Source organism: Dipteris shenzhenensis, chromosome 12 (genome assembly GCF_047967505.1).
Source record: "Dipteris shenzhenensis isolate YYH24624 ecotype China chromosome 12, Dip_SZ_1.0, whole genome shotgun sequence".
In the NCBI taxonomy this organism is placed as follows: Eukaryota; Viridiplantae; Streptophyta; class Polypodiopsida; order Gleicheniales; family Dipteridaceae; genus Dipteris; species Dipteris shenzhenensis.
This window is the reverse complement of record NC_141607.1, coordinates 2,276,699-2,302,814: the sequence shown is the minus strand read 5'-3', so window position 1 is coordinate 2,302,814 and position 26,116 is coordinate 2,276,699. Positions and strand designations below refer to the sequence as shown.

At 41.7% G+C, this 26,116-nt stretch overlaps 1 protein-coding gene across 1 annotated transcript; it reads left to right on the top strand.

Moving 5' to 3' along the window:
• The first annotated feature begins 16,744 nt into the window (after nucleotides 1-16,744).
• Nucleotides 16,745-20,995, top strand: LOC147895675 (ATP sulfurylase 1, chloroplastic-like). The gene is made up of 5 exons (XM_087382364.1): nucleotides 16,745-17,499; nucleotides 17,799-18,204; nucleotides 18,424-18,684; nucleotides 20,115-20,201; nucleotides 20,388-20,995. The coding sequence occupies exons 1-5, from the start codon at nucleotides 16,937-16,939 to the stop codon at nucleotides 20,523-20,525; spliced, it is 1,455 nt and encodes a 484-aa protein (XP_087238490.1). The 5' UTR covers nucleotides 16,745-16,936; the 3' UTR covers nucleotides 20,526-20,995.
• Nucleotides 20,996-26,116: the final 5,121 nt, after the last annotated feature.

The window sequence follows — 26,116 nt, the reverse complement described above, 5'->3', positions numbered from 1 at the left end:
CACTGCTTTTGAATCTCTAGGTAGCTGTTCCGTTGTTGCCGATGTTGTGTACCCCGCACCTGTATGGCAGATTCCAACGACTTTACCCCGAAGTGATCCTTAGTAAATGGAAGCTCATATATTTTCCTTGTAATCGAATTTCACATTTGAGTGGAGGTGTGGAGAGGTCGTAGTTACTAGCCTGCAAATCTTCTACCTGTAATCGCTTGGCTGCCTCATTTTTTCCGTGCGCCTGTTGTGAGGAATCATATGGAGAATCCAGATGTAAGTGTAGATCCCTTCAAGGTGTTTTGTGTGCATTTTCTTTTATTTTTTTCTTTCTGCTTTGGCCTTGCTTTGTTTACGATTTGCGTATTTGCGATTGCTTTCTGAGCTAGTAGGCCTAGGTTCAATGGCTCCGTTTGAAGTGGGATTTTAAGCAATTATAGATTTGATTATTGTCTCTACACCCACCTTTGGGCTTTTTTGACATCGACGGGATGCCATAGTAGCTAGTCCCTGCAATGAGTGATGGAGTTCATGGTTTTCAACCTTGTGAGTGACTATCATAAGGTTGAAACTGCATATGCGTTGTAGTTTGGGCATGTTCCTGTATTCATTTAGATGTATAAGCGGACATACAAATTTCATTGTCAAGTTTTCGTCCATGTTCTTTCTTTCTTAAGTGACCTATCAGCTAGATTGTCTAAGAATTGTTGGTTTGGGAGAGACCTATAGTCTTCACAAGGAGTTGTAGCTTGAATGAAGAGAACGTGCGCTTCTTTTTCATTAGCCTTCTCCTTTACTACTAGCTTTTATCATGGCTGAGTTTGCCCTTCACCTCCGGAGTGCCAACAGAAAATCAGTACGAAGACCTTTTTATAAATTGATGCTCAATTATGTGTGTGGATTTATATGTGTGAGAGCATATTTTTATACTATGGTGTACACCTACCGTGTGAGTGCTCATGGCATTGGTAAGGATGTGCTTCAAACCAGTTATCTGGTGTGACGTTTCTTTTAACTGGCTTGTCCAGCTTGGGAGTGTGGAGCTCTGTGGAAAGTCCTGAATTTCATATTGCTTTTGAAAGGTGATAGAGTTACCAACTCTTTTTTGAAAAGGTAAAAAGTTGCTTATACAAAAGCATTAGTTTAACATTAGTTTGGTATCTGCGAGGTTAACACAAAATGGGCATTGTATGGTGCTTTCTGAAATATGGGGCCTTCCCGGTGTCTCTTTCTCGTCATTTATTGTTTCTGTGTTTTTTCTGAGAAGTGTGTTATGATGGTTGGATATGCTCCTGCTTCTACTTGTACGACATCCATCTTTCATTTGATCTGTCTTATCTCCTATTCCTATTCGTGTGGCATCTGTCATCTATATGATCTCGTGCAGGTTATTGTATGCCTTACTGATTATATTCTTCGCTGTAGATTGCCCTACTGCTTCCTCTGAAAGGACTGCTAGTTTTTTAAATCTGCGAGCATGCCAAGATAATGAGATTTTTTCTATAAGCCCTCTATAGATGTGAAATTTTTGTAGTTGGTACTTCAATCTTGGATTAGATTGGCCTTTCATGCCCCAATGTGCACGATGATACCTACCTAGCTTGGCCCTTCGGAACGAATGCAAACTCCCAAGCATGTGCACACACAGGCAAACATGTGATTAGTATTTAGATGAGTATGAAAAATCAGTTTTGAAACGAATGATGCACGTGGCTGTTGGGTGTTTTTTGCCTGTTGGTAGACAAGCTGTGTTCTTTTTCAGAAAGCATTAACAAAATATGAATTTGATAATGCTCTTACTAACTTTAGGGTTATGGTTCACTAATGCTTCCCTTCAGGCAGCTTGCTCACTAATAGAACAATAGTGGCATGAAGATTCATTTTTTTAACACACCCACCCCATACTCACCCACCCGTGACATGTATTACAGCGATAGAAAGAGTCACTTCTAATCACGTTGACCTGTATTACAGTGATGTTAATTATGTAGCTCATGAAGAGGACAGTAGCTTTCACCGTTTCAGATTTCAAAATTACCCATTGTCCTCCTTTATGGTTAGTCCTTTTGTCACTCGCCTATAAGGGATTGTTGTTTTTCTTAATAGTGTGCATGCTTCCTTGACGATTCGTATATTATTTTGTAATCTTTGCAAACCAATAATTACCCCCCCCCTCCTCCTCCTCTTCCCTCTTGCGGCCCTCTTCTATTACCCGCTGCAGTCCAAATAAACTTTCTTGTTTCAAGTGGAGATTGTAAGTACAAAATCTCAAATGGGTCTATTGCAATGAAAGGATGGATTAGAAATTGCTTTGAGATTGTTTATCAATCATTGATTGAATACCAGATCAACAAAAAAAGGTTGCATAAGTGGAGATGGTAATGTACAAAAAAAAAGGATTGTATTATCATAGGCAAATCCTGTAATAAGTATAGAAATTGCTTTGAGATTGTTTATTAATCGTTCATTGCATAGAAACTAACATGGATCCACAATGGTGCAAATCATGTCATGCGCGTAAGTAGTCTTGGAGTATATGCCACATGGGATATGGATGAAGTTCCTTGGGCTTTCCATGTATGGAATCCATGGCAATGTACTTCCATGGTTGGTTTAATATGGCCAATGATTGTAGAAGCCTAGTTAGAACTTCAGTTGGATTTTTTGTCCTCATACTTGTTTTTTAACAAACCATACAAGCGACAACATACTCTCTAATGTGTATTTTATAAAAGGTCGTAAGAAAATCCTTCCAATTGTTGCATAGTTATCCATTGCCCCACAATGATCAACATATTGAGGAATATGACAAATGACTAGCATATGGAGAATTTTGATAAACTTTTAATAGTTGACTTGAACTTTGAGAAATTAAAAGAAAATATATCCATTTTTTAGGTGATATTCTATCTTGGTGTTTCCTTGCCAAGCTTTATAAATTAGCAAAAGATGGAATAAGGATTTGTATGGTACTTTCTTCGAGGAATAAAAGATGAAAAGCTTAGAAGGGCATAGAAAATGGTACTCCTACAGATGGAGCTCTTGCACTTTTGAGTGCATGAATCTAAGACAAAAACTTCTCTTTACACACATCATAATGAGTTTCGCGTCCTTCAACCTTTCAATTGAAGGCATCCTAAGAGAACTATTTTTGTAGATGACGGGTCTTTCATTTACTTGAAAACTTTGTTGTTTGTATCTATAAATCTAATCTTCGACTTCTTTGCATTGAGTGGAGATGTCATATGAGCTTTATCATTTGAGAAAATAATAGATAAATCTAAGATTCATGCACACCAACCAAGAAGTGATTGGCTTTCATGTTTACCATATCATGCCAATGTTGAAGTGAGCACGCATCTCACACTCTATATTTAGTGAAGAGGAAGATATGTACAATAGTCTTGGCTTTACAAATGTCACATCTTCACATCATGTAGTTCACATCTTAGGGTGGCTATTTTAATTCTTTCCTATATCATACCTTAGCCTTTAATATATGTGCTCATGGCACCACATATCAACACCTCCCCTTGGTGCCATGATCCATTGGCTACTGCAAGGTGGTTAGATGTGAGTTACAAGATCAAATCCTCCCCTGGGTGCTTACATGGCTACTCTCAGGTAGTCAGGTTTGATTTACAAACATATGGGTTGAAGGTGGCAAGGATGTTGCTTCTCAATACATGTTGTTCTTGTCATTTTGCTCATGGCTTGATGATGACTCCACGTAGTTGACTTGTTGGTTCTTTAATCTACAATCTTCTTCCTTGTGTCCCAACTTCTTGCAATGGTGACACTTTGGTTTGTTCTTTAGTCTGCAGTCACTTTGATAGTGACCCATCCTTCCGCAATGATAGCACTTCGTTGATGTTTTATTGAACAATGCTTGTTCTTAATGATAGCTGTTGCGTGTTGATGTTGATGTCGATGTTAGTGCACTGGACTCTGCAGGATTGCTTTTATGGAGAATTGCAAGTGCATCTTTTTTCCCTACTTTGCATTTATGCCTTCTAGTTGGGTCATAATGCTTTTGATTTTGTTGACAAATTGTGCCATCGATTCATTGAAGCTCATGTGCAAAACCATAGAATTCAATCTTAAGATGAATTTCTTGGTTTTTGGCTTTTGCACCAAACATTGTGTTCAACTCATCCCTTGCATCTTTGGCATGATCCTTGAAGTCTATATGATGAATTATGTTTGGACCCAAGTGCAAACCAATGAGTGATAGTGCTCCATCTTTTTCCTTCCAAGCATCATTTTGTGCAGTGGGTATGTCTTCTTTTACAGTCTTCCAAAGCTTTTGATGCATCAAGAGATACCTCATTTGTATAGACCAGGTGTGAAATCCTTCCCCAGTGAACTTCTCAACAGTTGGGGTGCGTATTGCTATTGCAAAGGTCTTACCAGTTGAAGATACTTTCAAATATGACAGTGTCTAATTGCATATAGAAAATCTGAGTTGATAGGCGCCTAGAGCTCAAAAAATCTATTATTTTTTCTTTTTAGAGCGTGTACAAATTCCTCTTGGATTGCAAGTTACGTCCTGTCGAAGATTTTGTGGAGAAGAGGGGGCATGATGAGGTGGCACAGAGTCACATGCTGCTTACAAACCAATGCTTAGCAAGATACTGTGTGCTTAGGTGGCACTGTGGTGACCCTTTAACCCAGCTTAGTAAACCCAAGGTTACACAAACTTTACCATGGTCCAACTAACCTAGGCAGTTGAACCTAATCGTAGTTAAATAACTCAACCAAGGTTTAACTTAACCACACTCACATTTATCCTTATCTGCCACGTGTCCTGTCAAGGGAGTGCCATGTGGCCTAAGGTTCAACCTTAGAGAAGGAACTTTGAGGTTGCAGAGGTGCGATGATGACGACGGAGATGCTGCGCGATGAAGATGCGTTGGCGACGGAGGGGGGGCAAGAGAGCTTCCATGAAGGTGATGCAGTAGGGATTGCTCTGGATCCGGGAGCCCATTTGCTCACTGTTGTCTGCGCGTGGCTAGGGGTGAGTAGTCCCGTATGCAGATGGCGTGCCATGCACTGCAGCTTTGTTGGAGTGTGAGGCTTGGGAGGTCGTTTCTTGCGGCGTGACCTTGTTGTGCAGCCACAGAGTCGCGAGCGCCACATAAGTCTACGGCTATTGACGGTTGTGCACTTGAGGCAGAGGCTCGTTGGAGAGGTCTGTTGCAGCAGCGACTTGTCTTGTCGTGGAGGAAGCCGAAGCTCTATATTTGAGGCGGCTACTGGAGCTACGGTGCCATGAAGACTGTGGGAAGCACTGAAGCATGTAAAGGGCCATCGGTTAGAGAGCTTACTGGAGTTCGGCGTTCGTTGGAGGTGTCGTAAATTTGAGTTTGGTTGGAGTAGAGTCGTGGGCGAGGCTTTTGGAGTGGATGTCGCTTAGAAGGTGTCTTGCAGTAGGTTGTGACGAGACTGATCGTTGTGGCGGTTGAGCAAGAGACTTGATACGCTGGTCGTTTGTAGAGGCTGGCCGTTGAAGCCGCTAAGCATCTAGTTGGACACTACGGGCCTGATGGAGAGGTTGATGCTATAGCTCGTCGAAGGCCAATTTGTTGCCTTTGAGGAGGATGCGCTTGGTGAAGAAGGAGCTCACTTTATAAGCTTGTTGACTTGAAGCTTTGATCAATGGTTGTCGCACTGTACATATAGAGGCCGCTTGAGGCTATAGAAGTCTATGCTCTCAGCTTGTGTGAGGTCCCAGAGGACTTGACTCAGAACCTCTCTCTCATTAAAAATCTTGAAGATGATGGACCTTACAAGATTCACAGGAATGAACCTATCTCTCAAGGAATTTCAATGAAATCTATCAATAGAATCTCTTAAGGAGAATAAGCTCTCTCTCTCTCTCTCTCTCTCTCTCTCTCTCTCATAATCAAAGAAATTGATCTAGCTCTCACAAGAATGGACAGAATTCTTTGATGGAAACTTCTCTTTCATCAACAGAATGAAAGGACACTCAATCGGGTTCGATCTCTCAATCACTCTCACACAAGGATCACCATGTCTCAGCGGAAGACAAGGAAGCTCTGATACCATGACAAACTAAGGGATCAAGGAGGATTAAAGCACCACAAGAGAGACATAGGGTAGCAAACACTCAATCTATTGCAATGTGTACTCAACAATACATGATAGGCTTCTTATATAGAGAGAGAGTCTTTAGAATAGTCAACACATGTGGGATCCTCTAATCCACGTCTCTCCTTGTGGATATCCTTGATCCACATCTTCACATCATGTAGTCCACATCCTAGGGTGGCTACTTTAATTCTTTCCTATACCATACCTTAGCCTTTAATCTATGTGCTCATGGCACCATATCTCAACACGCTATTCATGATTAGCACATTATTTATTGAAAAACCACATGAGCATAATATTCATTAATTTTGGGACTTTTCTTTAGTTCAATTTTCAAATTGGACTTTATAAAAGTCCAATTTTTTAAAATACATTGTTCACTATTAAATTCCTCTTAAAGACACAAAAAATTAAAGTAGAGAGCTCAATGGGTGATGGGAGTATCTAGCCATTCAATAGCTTTTTGTTGCTCTTAGCTTTTTGCAAGGCCATTTTTCTTTTTCATGTTTTATAGGCTGGCATGATGAAACAACTATGTAAAAGTATTAAACATGTATTTTATATTGGCAACAATGTACCAAAGATAGCCAAAAGGTTGTATTAGGTTGATCTAAGCAAGTGTAGGAACTAATGCAAAAAATAGTCAATAGTGACTTTACAACGGTGGTATGTAAGTGCACAACTGAGTGAAACTTTCCTAAAATTAATGATAAAACTACCCATAAGTCACAAATCTGTAATATTGCCAGCTACTACGAAGGTATCAATATGGAGTTAGATTTGTGAATGTGAGTACCGATTCACAATGATAGATCTAAGTGGAGTGATGCCATTAGGAACTAATTAGATTATTTTAGGAAAGGGCTGAATTGATTTGGTAGAGTTCAATCTCCTCTAAGATGTTCTAGCCTACAACCACACTACATATTGATACAAGAAATGCAACAAAATATTTTTGTTTATTTCTTTTATGTGCTAGGTTTGGAGAGGTTGCAATTGTTTAGATTTAAACATCCAAGAGATTGGAGGATGTTATTTTGGATAGAATTTGGATAGGGTGCTAGATACTTAGTAGCCTATTAATTAGGCGATACCTATGTAGTTTGTCTGGGTCACATAGTAGCCTTTCCATATGTAAGGCTGATAGTCATACAATATCTTTATGCCTTGGCTTATGTGTGAAGAGAGTGGGAGAGAAGGAAGGAGTCTCACTTGCGACTTTCTCACATACACAATGGGGGAATATACACAAAGGTGGAGGATGAAAACAGTTTTCCTCTTTTTAGTTGTGAAAGCCAAAAGAACTCTAAGTACAAAAGAATAGGTGAACCCTATATGTGGGTCTCAAATTAAACTCAGCTAACTAAGGTGGCATACTAATTGAGCCACTAACTAGAGTACACAAAGATGGTTGTCACCCAGGTATTATTCATGGGCGATGTACCAACTGCATCTGCAGCACTACATCTGCAGCTAACAAGTCGGTGACATAAATGCACAACGATCACCTTGGCATATCACGAGTGGAGCTCGATATCTCAACACTCTTCCTCGAGCTCAATCCCAATTTTTGCACACCAAGTCTTTGAACTTGCGCAGCTTCTCTACACCCAATGACTTCGTAAATATGTCAGCTACCTGATCCTTTATGCTGACATAAACTAGATCAATAAAACCTACTAGAACCTTCTCCCGCACATAATGATAATGCACCTCAATGTGCTTTGTTCTAGCATGATAGACTGGGTTATTTGCCAAGTGTATACTGCTCATGTTGTCACAATAAATGACAACTGGCCCATCTGTAGAGTGATGCATATCATAAAGTAGCTTATGCAACCAAGCTGCCTCACATGCAGCCATTGCTGCACCCCGACAAGGCAACTGTAGGCTGTTTCTTGCTGCTCCAAGTGACTGCAGCACTACTAAAAGAGAACATATATCCACTTGTAGATCGTCTATCAGAAATACTACCAGCCCAATCAGAATCAGTGTATCCATGCAACTGTATCTGAACTCCAGTCTCATAAAATAGTCCATACTGCAATGTGGACTTCACATACCTTAGTATGCATCTAGCCGCATCCAAATGCGGTTTCCTTGGAGCCTGCATAAACTGACTTACCAACCCAACAGCATAGCTCAAATCTAGCCTGGTAATAGTTATATAAATCAAACTTCCTACTATGCGTCTGCACATAGTAGGGTCTTCCAGAAGCTCACTTGCGTCTGTGCTCAACTTCACATTCTGCTCCAAAGAAATTGAAATAGGCTTACAGCCTATCATCCCATATTTGGACAGCATGTCCAATCCATACTGCCTCTGCAAGAGCCATATCCCGCTTGTGGATCTAATTACCTCAATGCCTAAGAAGTAACACAGCTATCCCAAATCCTTTATCTCAAACTTTTGCTTCAATAGTATTTTCACATGAAGGATATCTTCATCACTGTCACCTGTGATGATCAAATCATCAACATAAATGACAAGTAGCATCATGCCTTTCTCTGTTTTTCTCACATAAAGTGAGAAATCTGCCTTGGAAATTTGAAAGCCAATAGTGACAAGATACTATCCTATCTTGTCAAACCATGCTCTGGGTGCTTGCTTCAAGCCATACAAGGCTTTCTTCAACCTCTGTAAACAAACTCAGGATGAACAGCATGAACATAACCTGGTGGCTGCTCCATATAGACCTCTTCTTGCAAATCACCATGCAAGAAAGCATTCTTTACATCCATCTGATGTAAAGACCATCCCTTTGATGCAACCATAGCAATGACTGCTCTTATGGTTGCCATCCTTGCAACCGGACTGAATGTTTCTTCATAATCAATGCCATATGTCTGTGCATACCCCTTGACAACTAATCTTGCCTTGTATCTGTTCACAGAACCATCTGCATTGTGCTTCACCTTATAAACCCACTTGCAGCAAATTGCATTCTTGTCTTTAGGCAAAGGCACCAATTCCCATGTAGCATTTGCTTCCAAGGCATCCATTTCTTCATCCATGGCTTTCTCTCTTTTTTTTTTTCCCATGGCTTGCTCAAAAGAAGTGGGTTCTGGTTCATGTATCACTTTGACCATATAGGCATAGTGAATGGTTGTAAATCCATCATATTTCAGTCTATCCACAGGATACCTAGCTCTGGTAGACCTGCGCAAAATAGGCTCACTACCAGATGCTCTCAAAACATCCCTTGTCTTCCTTACTCCACGTGTAACAACAGAAGGAATACCCAACTCATCATCAAGGCTCTATTCTGAGCCATTGGATTCACCATCCACACAAGAGTGACCTGCGTTCACATCAACCATGGGCTGATCTACTTTCTCTTTTCCTTTTCGTGATACTTGCATACCACTATCCGCATTGCTTTGAGGAAATCCTCCTGATCTCAATTTGCCTGTCCATGGCGAAGTATGTGAACCACTGTTAGAGGACACTACAGGTCTACTAATATTTTGTGATTGCTGCTGTGAATTCTGTGCAGCATCACCATTTTGTGCATCTACATTATCAATCACATTTATTGGTTTATACTAACTGCTCATTTCATCAAAAACAACGTCTCTGCTCACTGTAAACTTACGAGTAGAAGGGTTATAGCATCTATACCCTTTCTGCTGCAAAGAATAACCAATAAAGATGCACTTCTCAACTTTTGGATTCAACTTGGATCTCAAATCATCTGGCACATGAACATAGGCAATGCAACCAAAAACTTTCAAATGAGAAATATCTTGTTTCCTACCAATATACCTCTCCTCTGGCATCATGCCATGTATTGCTGTAGTGGGAGTCCTGTTCATTATGTAGACCGTTGTAGCAACTACTTCAGCCCAATAATAATCTGGCAGGTCTTTTTCATTGAGCATGGCACGAGATGCCTCCCTAATATGCTTGTTTTTCCTTTCTGAAAGTCCATTTTGCTGCGGGGTATGACTGCATGAATATTGCTGCTTTATGCCATGCTCTTGTAGGAAACTTGCAAACGCAGTTGAGAGGTATTGTCCCTCTCCGTCTAACCTTAGGCATTTTATTTGTAGGCCTATTTCTTTTTCAACCATAGCTTTAAAAGCTTTGAAATGCCCAAACACTTCACTTTTCTTTTTCATAAAATACACCCAAACTTTTTTGCTGTAGTCATCAATAAAAGTGACAAAATAATGACAACCTCCAATAGATGCAGCTTTAGTAGTCCACACATCAGAGTGGATTAATTCCAATGGCCTCTTACTCTCTTGAACATATCTAGGAAATGGTTTCCTTGCCTGTTTTCCAAATTGACAGGCTTCACATACCTTATGCATTTTTGCAACCTTGAACTTAGGCAATCCTGCAATAATATTTTGGGCCTGCATTAATTTAAGTCACTGTACATTAACATGACCAATGCGTTTATGCCAGATATCAATATCTGCAACTACACCAGTCCCATGTGCAAACATTGATGCACTCAATTCAGACATGTCCGCATCCAACATAAACATCTTGCCCTTCTTCTTCCCTTTTGCTATCAAGCGACCTTTATTTTTCATATCCTCAACAAAGCATCCATGAGGATTAAATCTAACTTGCAAGCCCTGCTCAACCATTTGACCAACAGAAACCAGATTCTTGGTGATATTCAGGACATGAAATACATCTGGCAGGTATTTCTTTTTTCCATCCTGCATAGAGAAAGGAATTTTACCAATCTTTACAATAGGATGTGCAGCATCATCACCAGTCTCCACAAATCCTGGTCTTTTCATTTTCCTTGCATCCTGCATCCATTCTGCATGACCTGTCATGTGGTTTGACGCACCTGAGTCAACATACCACACATCATTGCTTTCTTCTGCACTTGTCACAGAATTGGTCATGTGCTGCACCATAAACAGATGCTCATTTATGTCATCACCCTGTCTACTAGAGGATGCATAATTGCCTTGCTGCAATTTTCCAGTCATGATGTCATTCTGCTTTTTATAGCAGTCTTTAACCATATGACCCATTTTACCACAGTAGTAGCATTCAACATTGTTGTTTGCATTTTGGCCTCTCTGCCATCCACCACGACCTCTTTGGCTCCCCCTGCCTCTAAAGTTACCACGTCCTCCTCCATAGGACTGGTTTTCTTGGATTTGTTGCATATTCTGATTTCTGCCAGGGCCTCCAAATCAGCCTGCTCTACCTCTTCCAGCATTTGAGTAGAAGACAGCTTCTTTTGAAGTTCCTCGTGAAGAAGATGCACCACCATTTCTCTGCTCTTCAGAAATTAGAAGAGCAATCAACTCCTCAAAATCAAGAAAATTCTCACGGATGGCAATGGATGTCCGGAATTGTGCATAATCCTTTCCTAGACCATTCAAGGTCACAGAAACTAAATCATCATCTTCCACTAGTGACCCAATAGAAGCAAGTGCATCTGCAATCTTCTTCACCTTCATGTGGTAGTCATTGATGCTCATATTTTCTCTCTGCCCATTATGCAACTCCTGCTTGAGCTCCATTTTCCTGGCTTGCGTATTTGTGCTATATATTTTTGTCAAAGTATCCCACGCCTCCTTCGGCATGCTTGCGTGCTGAATATGCACAATCATAGAATCTGAAATACTGATAGACAGCCAGTACATAACTTTTATGGCTCTCTCATGCCAGCCTTTAAATGCCTGCAACTCCTGTTGATTGGAACATTAGGAATAACTGGTTCTTATTCAGATCCAGTAATGAACTCCCAATAGCCTTTTCTCTTAAGGAAATTCGTCATTCTAAACTTCCATGCTTGGAAGTTATTCTTGTCAAGCTTTTCAGTGACAATCTGTGAAAGAGCATTAGACACCATTACAGAACACTGCAAAATATTTTGTCACTGCAAAAAAACACAACTTCTGCCTCACAAGGGCAAATCTACAAAACTAACGAGAGTGGTATTTGACCACACAGTCACTTCCTAGTGACGATTATGCATCAACATGCAATAAGAATGATTCTGTCACTCCCAAAGTCTATGCACATAGGCATACGATGTAATTTCTACGATAACTTTTCATCGACCTGCAGAACAGTGGTCGCAGAGCAAAAATAGGGCACTTTCCTGAGTGCATGCGGAAAACTTCCGCCACCAAAACGGGCCCCGAAATGGCCTCAAATCAAAAAAATTATTTCACCTAGTTTCTTGAGCTCCTTTCTTGATTTGCTTTCTTGAGCTCCTTAGCACGAACCGAGCTCTAAAGAGAGTGGGAGAGAAGGAAGGAGTCTCACTTGCGGCTTTCTCACATACACAATGGGGGAATATACACAAAGGTGGAGGCTGAATACAGTTTTCCTCTTCTTAGTTGTGAAAGACAAAAGAACTCAAGTACAAAAGAATAGGTGAACCCTCTATGTGGGTCTCAAACCAAACTCAGCTAACTAAGGTGGCATACTAACTAAGCCACTAACTAGAGTACATAAAGATAGCTGTCACCCAGCTATTATTCATGGGCAATGTACCAACCCCATCTACAACTAACAAGTCGGTGACATAAATGCACAACGGTCACCTTGGCATATCACGAGTGAGGTCGATATCTCAACATCATGTTGTGGTTGTGGTTCATGTTCTCTCTCCTCCCACATTGAGCTTCTTTGTCCATTGTGCATTGTCTCCTTCTTGATTTCTAACATGGTATTAGAGCGTTTTTAAAGTTCATTGTTGCTTGCCTTCCCTTTCTATTACTGTGCGCCTCTTCTTGCTGAGTACCGTTGCTTCATATCTCCATGCCACATTTTTTTTGTAAGGCTGTTGTCATGGTGCTAATTTTACAACATTATTGTCAAACTTTGCCTTAGCTTTGTGCATACAGATTACTCAAGTATTGGCAATTGCACATAATATTATACTTTGGACTCACTTCGGAAGGATTACGGGATATTACTCAAGGTCCTCACTAAGGGTGTAATATTTCACGACTTTTCCTTGCCCAACTCGGGTTCTTGGTTCAGGAGCTCGTGTGTTCCAGATGAAATCATTCCTTTTTTGGCCAACCATCACTAATAGGTTACACTAAGTGGCATTGTATCCAAACCTGGATATCACCGATGCAAATAGCCATGCATAAAGGCTGCTTCATGACATGACCATCTATTTTTAAAAGATTTTTTCAATTGTTTTGTTGTCAAAGGTGTGAATACTACGGGTCCTTTTTTTTCATCTAGTTATCGCCAAGAGTTTTACTGGTTATATGAAGTATTGTTGTTGAAGGTTGTTGTAATAGCTTGCCACTTTTGTTTTGGTTTGCCATAAGGTTGTTCTCTATGAACCTATCATCGGTTCTTTGAACAGGAAACCATGAGTGTTTTCAGTTTCAAGAACATCTCCTTCTTGTTGCCATCTACTTTAATAACCACTTTCTTGATTGTTATCTATTGGTTTGTGGATTGCTAGAAGCAAGCTCCTAATCATTGTCAAGAGTTTCCTTTGAAGTTTTTTGGTCATCGTATATCTCTGTTGTCTGGCCATCGCATTCTTTAGCACCTCAATGTCGGAGCCTTTTTCAAAGTTTCTATGTTATTGCATAATCCCTAGTGCACTCAATGGACATAAATTTACAAGCGATGGCTAGTTGGTGTAACTTATTGATTTGACAACCGTTTCCTTTCTCTACCTAACGATATGCAAAGGTTTGGCTACAACTCTAACTTTAGCTTTAGTGTCCTTCTTATTGGCATGCATTTAGTTTAGAGGAAGATGAGCATGCTCATAGTTTCATTTTGCTTCACTTAGATGAAAAATTCATCCATATTTTGATGAGGCCTCAATGGCTAAACAAAAATGGGAATGAAAAGCCACCAAGGGTCTATAGGAACATTGAGTACGAAGGGGTCTCTATACCCCCACCTTCTAGCCATGCATGGCTACCTAATCTCCAAAAAAGGCCGGTGGGATAGCTGAGGAGGGTTCAAGGGCCCTTTATATGTAAAGATTCCACAATCTTGCTTGTGCTTATGGGATTAATATCCCCAAATCCACGTGTCGCAGCCGCAGGCTCCCCTTGCAAATACCATGCTCCAACCCAACCATGCTCAAGTGAGGGTGAAGGCCACCACTCCAACGGTTCCAAAACCATGTAACTCAATTATGGACGTGTTTTGTTACAGAGACAGGTTTGCAAATTCAATCTAGAACTTTATCATCTCTTTGAATGGAAGACTCATTCAACATTTTTCCAATAGAACATTATGATATGCCTATGCTAGCTTAAGTCCCTTAATTTGGACCATTATATCATCATAAATCAACATTAAAAGCATATTCTTTATGACTAGCTTACAAAATGGTACTTAACGATGTCTTATTTAGTGATTTAATTGCTAAGATGTTTTATTTTGCATGTATGACATGCATCTCCAATTTTCTATGCTATCAAAGGTTTATCAGAATCCTCATCTTGCAACATGCAAAATGCTGCATATATATCCATTGTGGATGGTCTCACCATCATGAGTCTCATTCTTTACTCCACTTTATAAATTCTTCATATACCTTTGGTTGCATAGATATGTCCTAGAAAGGGTTTGGCGATTTTCTTATTTGTAAAGAAGCTATGAATTTTTTCATAGACCCTTAAAAGGACACTTCTATGTCCTATAGTAATACCAAACTTGTGTTCTTTTAGGCATTGGAATTGAGCCTTAGTATATGCCATTTGTATTTTGTGCCAAGTCCATGGATAAAATATATAAAACATCGCCTATCTCATGACCTCAAACAAGGCATCTTTCTAATAACCTTGCTTGCGCCTTGTATTTTGTGCTAGCTATGTGGATGACATGAAATAGACCGTTGGCTATCCAAAGACCTCAAGAAAGGCCTCCTGTTAACGTCAATGGCTTCACAAAGTAAAAGAACATATTTGTGCTTGATGTGCTCGATGACCACTCAGTGTAGTTAGGTTGAGCTTCATTGATTGGGGAGCCTTATCTAGGTGGATGGTGCTATGGAATAGGAGCGAAAGCTTGAGAGGACTTCATAAATATAAATAAATAAACAATTATATATATATATATAGAGAGAGAGAGAGAGAGAGATAGATAGATAGAGAGAGAGAGAGAGAGAGAGAGAGAGAGAGAGGGGGGGGGGCAGGGGGGACGGTGGGGGACAGACATCCACTATGGAAGATAAATGGAAGGGGGCAATAGACATGCAATGTGGAAGATAAATGTGAGAAAATGAAGATTATGTAGTCATGGGAGCAATGGCATCCACCCATTCAGCTGCATTATTGGTAAGTCCAATTGTGTATTTGCCATCAGGTTCGAATTGCCCATACTACCAGACTTAAAGCTTGTGAAAAGAGCCCAAAAGTACCCCTTGGCTCTTTTAGAAGTACCATGGGTACATTTAGGCCCTTATGAGATGGTCCCCTAAGTAATTTTTTGATATTGATCATGTTGCAAGCCCTACTTGGATGCTCTTATCGTACTCACTTTTGTACCCAAAGTTAAATAAAAGCTTTATAATAGTTGAGACTCCAATGTAGTGGAGTAAATCTTGTGGAATTGTGCAAGCACACTATATTATGTCATAGCTTTGCTTGATCATCCAAACTAGGGCATGAACTCGAAGTGATGAGAGATACAAGGTCACTCTTAGGTAAAGATATGGGGTGTATAACAATGCCTTAGAATGTAAGGAAATTGAGCCAAGCATAGAAGAATATATTTTCGAACTAGTGCTTGTGGACATAGGACACCCTCTTCGTCACCCTTCTCTATGATGTATCCAGAAAATAGATTACCACATTGAACAAGCTCCCATATTTAGTTTATTCGAGTAAAGTTGCCCTCTTTCTCTTGGGTCATGGAGTTTTCACTATTACGTAAGGAAGGTGGTAAGGGGAGAAAGCAGGTGATGTGTAGGCCGTGGGGTAAAACGAAAAGCCATGCACTCGTTTGGCTACGTATCATGCTCTTTTTCTATACGTCACAGGACAAAATAAGATCCTTGCCTTAAAAAAAGTCATGGGGTAAAATAAAAAGCTGTGAAAGGCAAGAAACGGCTCTTTCCAAAGGAACGTTCACATGCTCTACAACTGGTGTTGTGTAGTCTTCAGAGGAAGAAGTATCCTCATCCCTTAGAGACGTCCTTGGTGAGAGACCAAACCGTGTTGCGAAGCTAGGTTTGGGGATAGGAGAGAAGAGAGAAGGGAGGGAAGGTAAGGTGAGGTTAGGTTAAAGATATAACCTGAGGTGCATGAGAAAGTGAGGCCAAGCAAAAATGCGACCAAGTGCAGGCCCCCAAATCTTCAAACTTGCCACCTTTCATCTTCTTCTTCACTCGCACAGATTTTGCTCTCCCCCGCTTGCTTTGCCTCCCCCTCGTTCACCTTTCTTCAAGAACTGCTCCGTCAGACTGCTTCTTTTTCCTCGACAGTGTTTTGGCTCTCCCTGTCGTTGCGGAGTCGCCCCAGCGTGGATCGTGTCGCGGAATCGAGACTATACTCAACGGAATAGCAGGGAATATTCTTTGCAACACGAGGAGGACCTTGGGGCCTTGTTTGCTTATTTGAAGATTCCACGCATCAGTTTGCATTGCGCGCTTATTTGCGAGAAGATTGACATAGCTTGCTTAGAGCTTTCCCAAGAGCTGGTTAGCTCCCTTGCATGAGCGGCTCCATTTTACGGCGATCAATGATCTGAGTGAGGGCGGCGTGCTTGGAAGGGGAAAGGTGTTGCTGGGCAGGAGCGAGTTCTGATGATCCGCTAAGCGATTTGCGCGAGAGAGAGAGGGGTGGAAGGTCGGGGGAAGCGAGCACAGTCGGCCAAGTAGGCAAGTATAAGTAGTAAGTTGTTTGTTGAGGAATGGCACTCGCGACAGGGGCCACGGTTGCACGCATTCCGACAGTGGCCGCCATAGCCTGGAAGCAACATTACTCGCAGCATATCTTGGCAGTGCATTTCAGTACGCATTCTTCCCCCTTCTTGGGAACCCGCGTGAGCTTCAAGGACCAGACCGGAGGAATGCCTTTCGTGGGATCCTCTTTCGTGAGATCTCGACCGCCGCGAGCCGCTCTCATTGTCCCTGATGGAGGCATCCTCGTGGACCTGGTTGTGCCCATGAAAGAACGCGCCTCCAAGTTCGCTGAGGCCGAAGGGCTGCCACAGTTTAAAATCACCAAGATAGACTTGGAATGGGTGCACGTTTTGAGCGAGGGGTGGGCAAGCCCGCTGAAGGGATTCATGCGCCAATCTGAATATCTGCAGGCGCTGCATTTCAATTTCCTTAGGCTGCCAGACGGCTCTATTGTCAACATGTCCATTCCTATCGTTCTGGCTATCGATGACAAGCAGAAAGAGATTATCGGATTTTCGAACGCTGTTACGCTAGTCGGGCCGCGGGGCAATCTGGTCGCTATTCTGCGCAAGTAAGTGATCTTGGGCTCGATGAGCTCGCAACAAGAAATTGACATGCAATGGTAGTTTTTCTTACGGTTCTACCAGCCAAGTTCGACGCAGGGTTGTTTGTCTAACCTAAGTTGCATTCGAAAAGGAGTAGGGCTTCTGGGTGCTCTCGCTTTCCTTTTCTTACCATGTGTTTCGTTTGCTCCGCATCTTTTGCCACTTAGTTGGGTGCCTTTTCAGTACTCCAACCTTGTTGCTCTTGTTTCTTGTCGTCTTGGAGTTGAAGTTTTGGTATGCTGATTTTCTAATTTGTATTTGGCAGCATTGAAATCTACAAACACAATAAAGAGGAACGCATTGCTCGAACATGGGGCACCACTGCTCCTGGTCTGCCTTACGTAGATGAAGCGATCACTCACTCTGGAAATTGGCTGATTGGAGGTGACCTGGAAGTTCTCGAGCCCATTAAATACCATGATGGCCTTGATCACTACCGGCATTCCCCTGCAGAACTTCGACAGGAGTTTGAACGCAGAAACGCTGATGCAGTTTTTGCTTTCCAGCTCAGGAACCCTGTACATAATGGGCATGCTCTGCTCATGACAGACACCCGCAGGCGCTTATTAGAAATGGGATTTAAGAATCCTCTTTTGCTTTTACATCCTCTGGGGGGTTATACAAAGGCAGACGACGTACCTTTAGAGTGGCGTATGAAGCAGCATGATAAGGTAACAACGATAATGAATTTGCTCAAAAACTGTTGGATTAGGTCTAGCTTCCCCTTCCTCCACCATGTCTCTCTTTTATTTTTAAAGGAAAGTCACTGAAGGAAATTTAAGAGGGGAACAACATTTGACTTGAGATAGATTTTGTACTCTGTTAATAAATAGCATGAAAGGAGCTTGTTCTCCAGGACAGTGGTTCATTCCCTTGTTCATTTGAAGCAGGTACTTGAAGAAGGCATTTTGGATCCAGAAACTACAGTGGTTGCCATCTTTCCCTCACCCATGCACTATGCGGGGCCCACAGAAGTCCAGTGGCATGCCAAAGCCCGCATTAATGCTGGTGCTGACTTCTATATTGTTGGCCGTGATCCAGCTGGCATGGGCCATCCCACTGAGAAACGAGATCTTTACGATCCAGATCACGGAAAAATGGTGCTGAGCATGGCTCCTGGGCTTGAACGATTAAACATTCTTCCATTCAGGGTAAGGATCATCGTAATTCTTCCAAGCTGCGAAGGCCAATCAAGTCTATTTCCCCAAGCAGTGAGATTGTGGAAGGCCTTGCTTGATTATTAGATCTTCTGCCACTAGCATTTACCCTTTCGTCACTGATTTTTAACTACAAAAGTGAACATAGTCTCCGATATGTCTTGCACTCTGGGTGTGTTGATAATGTGAGGGGGGATGCCAAGAGCATGTAGTCCATCTTGTGCATGGTGAAAGTTGTGGGAAGTATTGTGAAGATTGGACATTGTTATTTATGTTCGGGAACAAGCCTCAATGACAGGTGTATTCTGCAAGCACCATGTAGATCCATCAGAGGATGAGATTTGTTCCTGTTTGGTGATGAATAGGAAGACCAGGGATGTCATGACAGTCTTGAAGCTAGTATACCAAGCTCATACACAAGCACTGCTTATTTTTGGAAGAGGAGAGAACTTTCCGTTGTTATTTCTGCTGCTTCAGTAGCAAACATGCGAGCCCTATGTCAGATTTTCTTGAAGATGCGTAGGTCGTGAACAATAGTTTTACTCATCTGAAGAAGCTCACTCTGGCAACTGACCTTCAGCACGAAGCATTCATATTGGCTGAGCCTGCCTTCCGTTGTGGATTTAATCTGCATGTTGGTGGGATATATTTTCAAATGGTGATCTGTACCAGACATGATAATTAATTTTTTGTGGGCAATAGACAATGGTAACCCATTATGATTGTGAACCCTTTTTGAATAGACACGATGGCAGGTCGTGAACAGTAGTTTTACTCATCTGAAGAAGGTCACTCTGGCAACTGACCTTCGTCATGAAGCATTCATATTGGCTTAGTCTGCCTTCCGTTGTGGAATTACTCTGCATGTTGGTGGGATATATTTTCAAATGGTGATCTGTACCAGACATGATAATTCATTTTTTGTGGGCAATAGACAACGGTAACCCATTATGATTGTGAACCCCTTATTGAATAGCTATAGACGCAATGGCAGGACATGGGCTCCAGTTCTTGGTGTTTTGTGTTTGAAAAAGCTACTTGAAAGAGATGCACATCTGCAATGGCCATGATTTCGAGTCAAAAGGTCTACCCTGCAATGTTAGCCTTGTTCATCGCTGAGTCAGTTAATTTCCTGCAGAGAGTTGATGAGGAGTCAATATAGTCTGTTGTGAATATGAAGGTAGCCAGATCTTTATTAATGTGACCTGTGCCTATGTTTTGGTACTGGTCTTAATTACTGATGTCGTAGCACTAGTCCATGCCATGCATTACAAAGTTCAGGCCTGAGGCTTTATGATAGGGTTTTTGTGAGGTGAAGATCACATGTTTTTAAGCATGTGCGGGTGTGCATGGTGAAAGGATTTTGTTGACAGATTGTTTGGGAAGTATGCTAAGTTCTGTGCACAATTTTGTGGCATGTTTAGGTAGCTGCATACGACAAGACTCAAGCAAAAATGGCCTTTTTTGATCCGGCCAGACCAGATGATTTTATTTTCATCTCAGGGACCAAGGTAATTATTGTGAGCTTGTATTGTGAAGAAAGTTGCATGGCTGACGGGGCTTTTAAAATGTTCACTGTTCATTATAAATAAGGAAAAAATTATATTCTGTCTCTTTTTGACTTGCAATAAAGTAGTAACAGGTGTCAATCATTTATTTTATTAAAATCATATCTTAACACTTTGCCCATTTTTCAGATGCGGAATTTCGCAAAAAATGGAGAAAGTCCTCCTGATGGTTTCATGTGCCCTGGTGGTTGGAAGGTGTTGGTAGATTACTACCAAAGCTTGTCAGCTGAGGAGCCAAAGCCATTGAAAGAAAGCCTTGCTGTTTGATCCCATGTTCCCTTGTGTCTTGTGGATTCAACCTATGTTGTGCAAAAGTGCAATCTCACCCTTTTAAGAGATGTACGGTATAAGCCTTTTCTCTTATTCTTGAGGGTTTGGATCGGAGATCTGGTTTGGATGGGAGATCTGTTGTTTTATTTTAAGGCAGTCTCAGAAATAAGCATCAAGTCAACATCATGTTGACTGCAGCCAACAAGTCAACGTCATGTTGACTGCAGCCAAAGCTATTCTTTGTAATTCAGCATCTTCTTCCAGCTTTTTGTAGAATTGGGAAGTCGGGTGTATAGAATCTGGAACTTCTATGAATCAAAATGTATTGTTTCAAAAGGGCAAAATCATGTTTGCGATACAGTCTGCCTCTGATAGCCCACATTTGTAGCTGTCGACCATAGAATTGTAAAGTTGGCTCTTTGACAATGCATTCCCTGAACCTGCTTTGCTGCTCGTCTGTGACTTCAATGTGTGGGAAGTATACATATTAGAGATTTAAGTAGTTAACATCAAATATCATGTTTTCTAGCTACAATTAAGTCTTCTTATGCAACAACTTTGGTGATATGAGACCAGCTTTATTACAGTGGCAGTATGTTCATAAGTAGGGCTTGCATTTTGCGTGAGGATGCTAATTATGTGCAGCGAGGTTACATCTTGTATGCAAGTTGATGGTGATGATTTATGTCTTGCGGGTAAGTGGATGGTGAGTTTTTTTATTGCATATCAAGTCAAGGCAGATGTACATGATCATTTTGTGAAGTAATGTTGTCATGCTTGTATCAACTAGCAGGCAGGATATGAACATTTAGGTGATGGAGTTCTTTGTTTCATTCTCCCCCTATCAGGCTTTGCAAGTAATGTCTAGGGATTTTTAGCTTGGTAGGTCAATTTATAATTGCATAGGCTTAGCATTCAATGGTCAATCTATAGTGCATAGTCGAACGGATAGCTTGAGGAAAGCTAACTTCTATCAGGTCCTCTTTCAACAAATGCCCTTAGCCTAACAACTCGCATATCAAGTGTGTCTCTTTTAAAAGTTTTGGGCGAGTGTCCAGCCTCATAATTAGCTCAGACAGTTGGCTGGTTGAAGCACTTATACCCCATGGTTTGATAGATGGCTTTCAGAAGACTGACTTCTAAGCTCTTTCGCTGAGGATGTTTTGTTTGGGAGAGAGAAATGAAATAATTTTACTTTTAGAAGCAGTTGTAGCTTGGATCACTCTATAGGTGCTGGCCTTCATCTTGACCCTTTTACTTTGGGAGATCTGACAGGGATTTTTGTATCATGTGTGTGGGTGTATGAAGGTGAAAGTTTATATTTAGATTGTTACGCTCTAGCTGAGGTGGCGTGACCTCGGAAGAATCAGTCGACATTTCCCTTAAGTATCTACGTTTGTAATATATTTGTTTGAGCTTCATGTAAATGATCGGGAGGGAATTAATGTCAAGGTCCTAGGTGAGGGCTGATAGCACCAGACTAGGTGGATCTAAGGCTAAGGGCCTAATGCAAGCAATGTGCCTAGGGGCAAAGGAAATTAAAGTATCCCAAGAGAGGGGTGAAAAGATGCATTAGGAAAGGCCCTATGATGATGACATGTGGCATCTAGATTCATCTAGGGAGATGGGGCTTGTTGGAGTTAGTGAGAAAAGGAGAATGTACCTTCACGTATGATTTTGGATTTTGACTCTCTGTGAGCTCACGCTTCAACAGGATTTGGCTGGGAGGTTACTCTGTGGTGCTACTCCCGTGATCTGGTGTAGTTAGTTGAAGAGATTGTAATATTTGGTATCAGAGCTCAAGTGGACGAGGGGATTACGTACAAAGAGGTTAGCGTTCAGGCTGGGCGGCAAGAGCGCACGGACGGTTGATTCGGCTCTGTACACAGCTCGCACTATCTGCTAATTCGTTACGCAAATAGCTTGGATTAAAAAATTGGCTCACTCCTACGCTAACCAGCGGATAGAATGGCCGCCTTTGCAAGCTCTTCTTCCGTTGGCTAATTTACAAAGAGATCGTAATAGAATCATAGAATGGATTTGGTTCGGTCGATGAGCGGTCTACGTGACCTTGGAGGGCTGTGACTGTGGGTCCGTGAAGGAAGCAGGGTGGCACAGACGGCCATCGAAAGATTTGCGAAACAAACAACGAATTGGCCCGTGGATTAACGAAACAGATAGCGAATGAGTCCTTGCATGTGCGACAGTTAGAAGCCACGCGTTTTCTGGTTCGGTCCACGGAAAAAAGCAAAAGATCGTAATATTTGGTATCAAATATTACTTAATTAACCCGTAGGCTGAGACAGACTCCAAATAGAGAGCAACGCTTTGGCAGAAGAAGCAAAAGGTGATATCATTTGCTATCAGGGAGTTACGTGGAGGCTGCAGGCTTCGGGACATCGCACTACGTGAAGACTCCAGGGGATTAAGTCGGGTGGCAGGAGCGAACAACCAGGGAGCAGTTCTTTTCCTTTCTTTTCCTTTCTGTACAAAATTTCAATTTACAGTTCATTTATTTCTGTACAGCAGAAGGGAATCTGAAGTGAAAAAAATAAATAAATTTTGTGGACTAGGCTTGAGACTAGGCTTGTGCATATGGCTGTGTGCTTCAGTCAGAGTTGATTTGCAGGAATTTCCCTAGTATAGGGAAAAGCGGTATTTGGATATATGCCTGTGTCAATTACCTAGTCAATATAATTGTCAGATTATTCCCTAGTATAGGGAATTGTGTCAGTTTGTAAATACAGTGTTCTAGCGGTGTTTTTTTTTTTTTTAATAAAGCAAAACACCCATTGACCTGAATGGAAGCAGATGAAGGAGCTTCCAGGAGGAACCCTGGTGAGTCAGGAGTCCAGCCGACCCAGCAGGTGTCGCACCCAGTAGCTCACACCTTATCTGGCAGGATTGCATTACTTGAGGATGCCTTGCAGCAGTTATTAGCGCAACAGTTACAGGCAAATGCAGGGCAGTCTGAACTTAGAAGAGTGATACACAGTATGTCTGCCAGACCTTCTCGAGATGAGAAAGGAAAGGCTCCAATGGAACCGGAGTCTAGTGTCCATACGGTCGAGCCTAGAAAGGCTAAAGTACCTAATATTACCAATTATAGGCCGGAAAAGTATTCTGGTCGGATGAATGACCGTAGTTCTGATGTCATTGAGACCTGGTTACACAAATGGGACGAGGTGTTCGCCATTTGTGAAATCAGAAATGATATCAAGAAAATCCGCGAGGCCACCACATGTTTAGTGAGGCAGCGGATCGGTGGTGGATTAAACAACAAAAAGATGGTATTGCATCCACTACCTGGGAGGGGTTTAAAAGGGAATTCAGAAAACACTTCTTACCTCCTGACGAAGCATCCTGAGCTTGGGATCAGTATAGAAACCTTCGTCAAAGAAATTTGTCAGTGGCAGAATACATTGATAAGTTTCGAGAGAGCGTAATGAAGGTTGATGAACCCCTACCTCAATCAATCCAAGTGAAAGATTTCATATTTGGATTGAATGATCGGATTAAAATGGAAGTTCGGGCTAAGTATGCGAACACGTTGGATGATGCAATAGCCATAGCCCTGAACTATGAAGATGCCAAGGGCAGCAGGTCAAGTGGGTTTGCACAGGTCGGAACCCAGTATGGGTACCAGAAGAAATCTGGGTTTAAGAAGAAGTGTATTAGTAAAGGGAGTGGTTCTCAGCCAAGTGGTCAAGCCAAGCCGGCGAAACCAGCTGAAACTCCTAAATTAAGTACCACCATTGGAGCGAAGAGGAAAGTAACACCAATGGCAGCCTCGGGCTTGGTCAAAGTCTCCCTTAAACCCAGAGCAAAGAGAAAAAGCGAGGAGAGAAGGCTTGTGTTTTGGTTGCCTTCAGCCTCATCAATGGAAGGATTGTCCACGGAATAAGGATCGCCGGATGGCTGAGATGGTAGTCTCAGAATGCGATGTGGAAATGGAGGGAAGTCCCAGAGCGGAATAGATGCAGATTCAGCTAGCAGGATCTTCTCAGAGGTCAGTACCTTGTTTGTTATGTGTGTCTGTTGCTAAGCTAGTAACGAGTGCACCTGATAACATCCTGTCTAAGCCCGCAGCTAGATCCATCTAGGGAGATGGGGCTTGTTGGAGTTAGTGAGAAAAGGAGAATGTACCTTCACGTATGATTTTGGATTTCGACTCTCTGTGAGCTCTCACGCTTCAACAGGATTTGGCTGGGAGGTTACTATGTGGTGCTACTCCCGTGATCTGCTGTAGTTAGTTGAAGAGATTGTAATATAGACCATTGTCCTCACCATTTGTTAAGATTTCATACAAGGTGTTTTCAGGGTGATCTATGTTTCGGAATTCCTCGATGGTCAAAATAGATTCTCAAGCCAGGTTTGAAGATATGTTTGAGAGTTGTGACACATGGTTTTCTCCCTCTGCCTTAATATTTCAAGGTCACATCCAGAAAATCCTTCATTTTTTCTCTATGTTCCGCAGTATCTTTCACAGAACCCTCCTCCAATAAGATTCGTGCAATACCTCTAGTAATACCAGTAGCAGGTAGTTGGACTGTCGCCTTTCTCCTTGCATTCGCATTTCACGGGGCAGTAATCATGGTAGAAATGGTATCGTTACTTGTGAATTATCAATCATCAGTTATTGAGTCTAGGATGAATCCTAATCTTTCTGCTATCACTACCTCAATACCGACCCCATCGGGGTATATTATTCGTGTCAATATCCTACACCGAATTCCCATCCCTCAATAAGAGTTTCTAGGTCATAGGTAGATTCCGTTGTTGACGCTGCAGCCTGCTGCTACTATTGCTACCGAGTCGAAAGAGAATCATGGTTGAAATGGTATCGTTACTTGTGAATTATCAATCATCAGTTATTGAGTCTAGGATGAATCCTAATCTTTCTGCTATCACTACCTCAATACCGACCCCATCGGGGTATATTATTCGTGTCAATATCCTACACCGAATTCCCATCCCTCAATAAGAGTTTCTAGGTCATAGGAGATTCCGTTGTTGACGCTGCAGCCTGCTGCTACTATTGCTACCGGGATGTAGCTGGCGGGGGAGATTCCGCCCCCCACTCCATGTTACCAATCTCCCAAACCGGGAGTGACTAGCACAGTACCTCCAACATGGAGAATAAATGCTAAGTATGGCTCTCACTGTCGCTGAGAAATGTCCCTTTCAAACAAGGCAGCCATGCGAGAATCTACTTATTTTGTGACTGTCTTGAATTTTACCTGATCCTGAATCTGTAATGTTATCTTGATGTACAGGATTTTTGCATAGATTGAAAAAATTTCTCGTCTTTGCATGTTTGTGTCACGGTCTTGGTCTTGATCTCTGATGTTTTCTATGTACATGTGTGTTGTGTGGAAGCTGCCTTGCTTATGATGATCTTCATTTCCAGATCGATGCCCTTTACATTTGCATGCTTGATTCCTTCCTTTCCTGAAGTTTGAATTTTTCCTTGCAATTATTAGTGTAGTTTCTTGGAATTTAAAGCTGACTTGAGTCTAATGTTTTCTTCTTCTTTTGGTTTCTTTGAACAAGTTTTATCACCATAGTTGGTGTATTGCATATCCAAC

Bases quoted from the DNA above. Each gene is read 5' to 3' on its own strand.
- LOC147895675 (XM_087382364.1), top strand. From the start codon at position 16,937: ATGGCACTCGCGACAGGGGCCACGGTTGCACGCATTCCGACAGTGGCC. The intron at 18,205-18,423 runs GTAACAACGATA...CATTTGAAGCAG, and splicing joins GTATGAAGCAGCATGATAAG to GTACTTGAAGAAGGCATTTT. The intron at 20,202-20,387 runs GTAATTATTGTG...CCCATTTTTCAG, and splicing joins TTTTCATCTCAGGGACCAAG to ATGCGGAATTTCGCAAAAAA.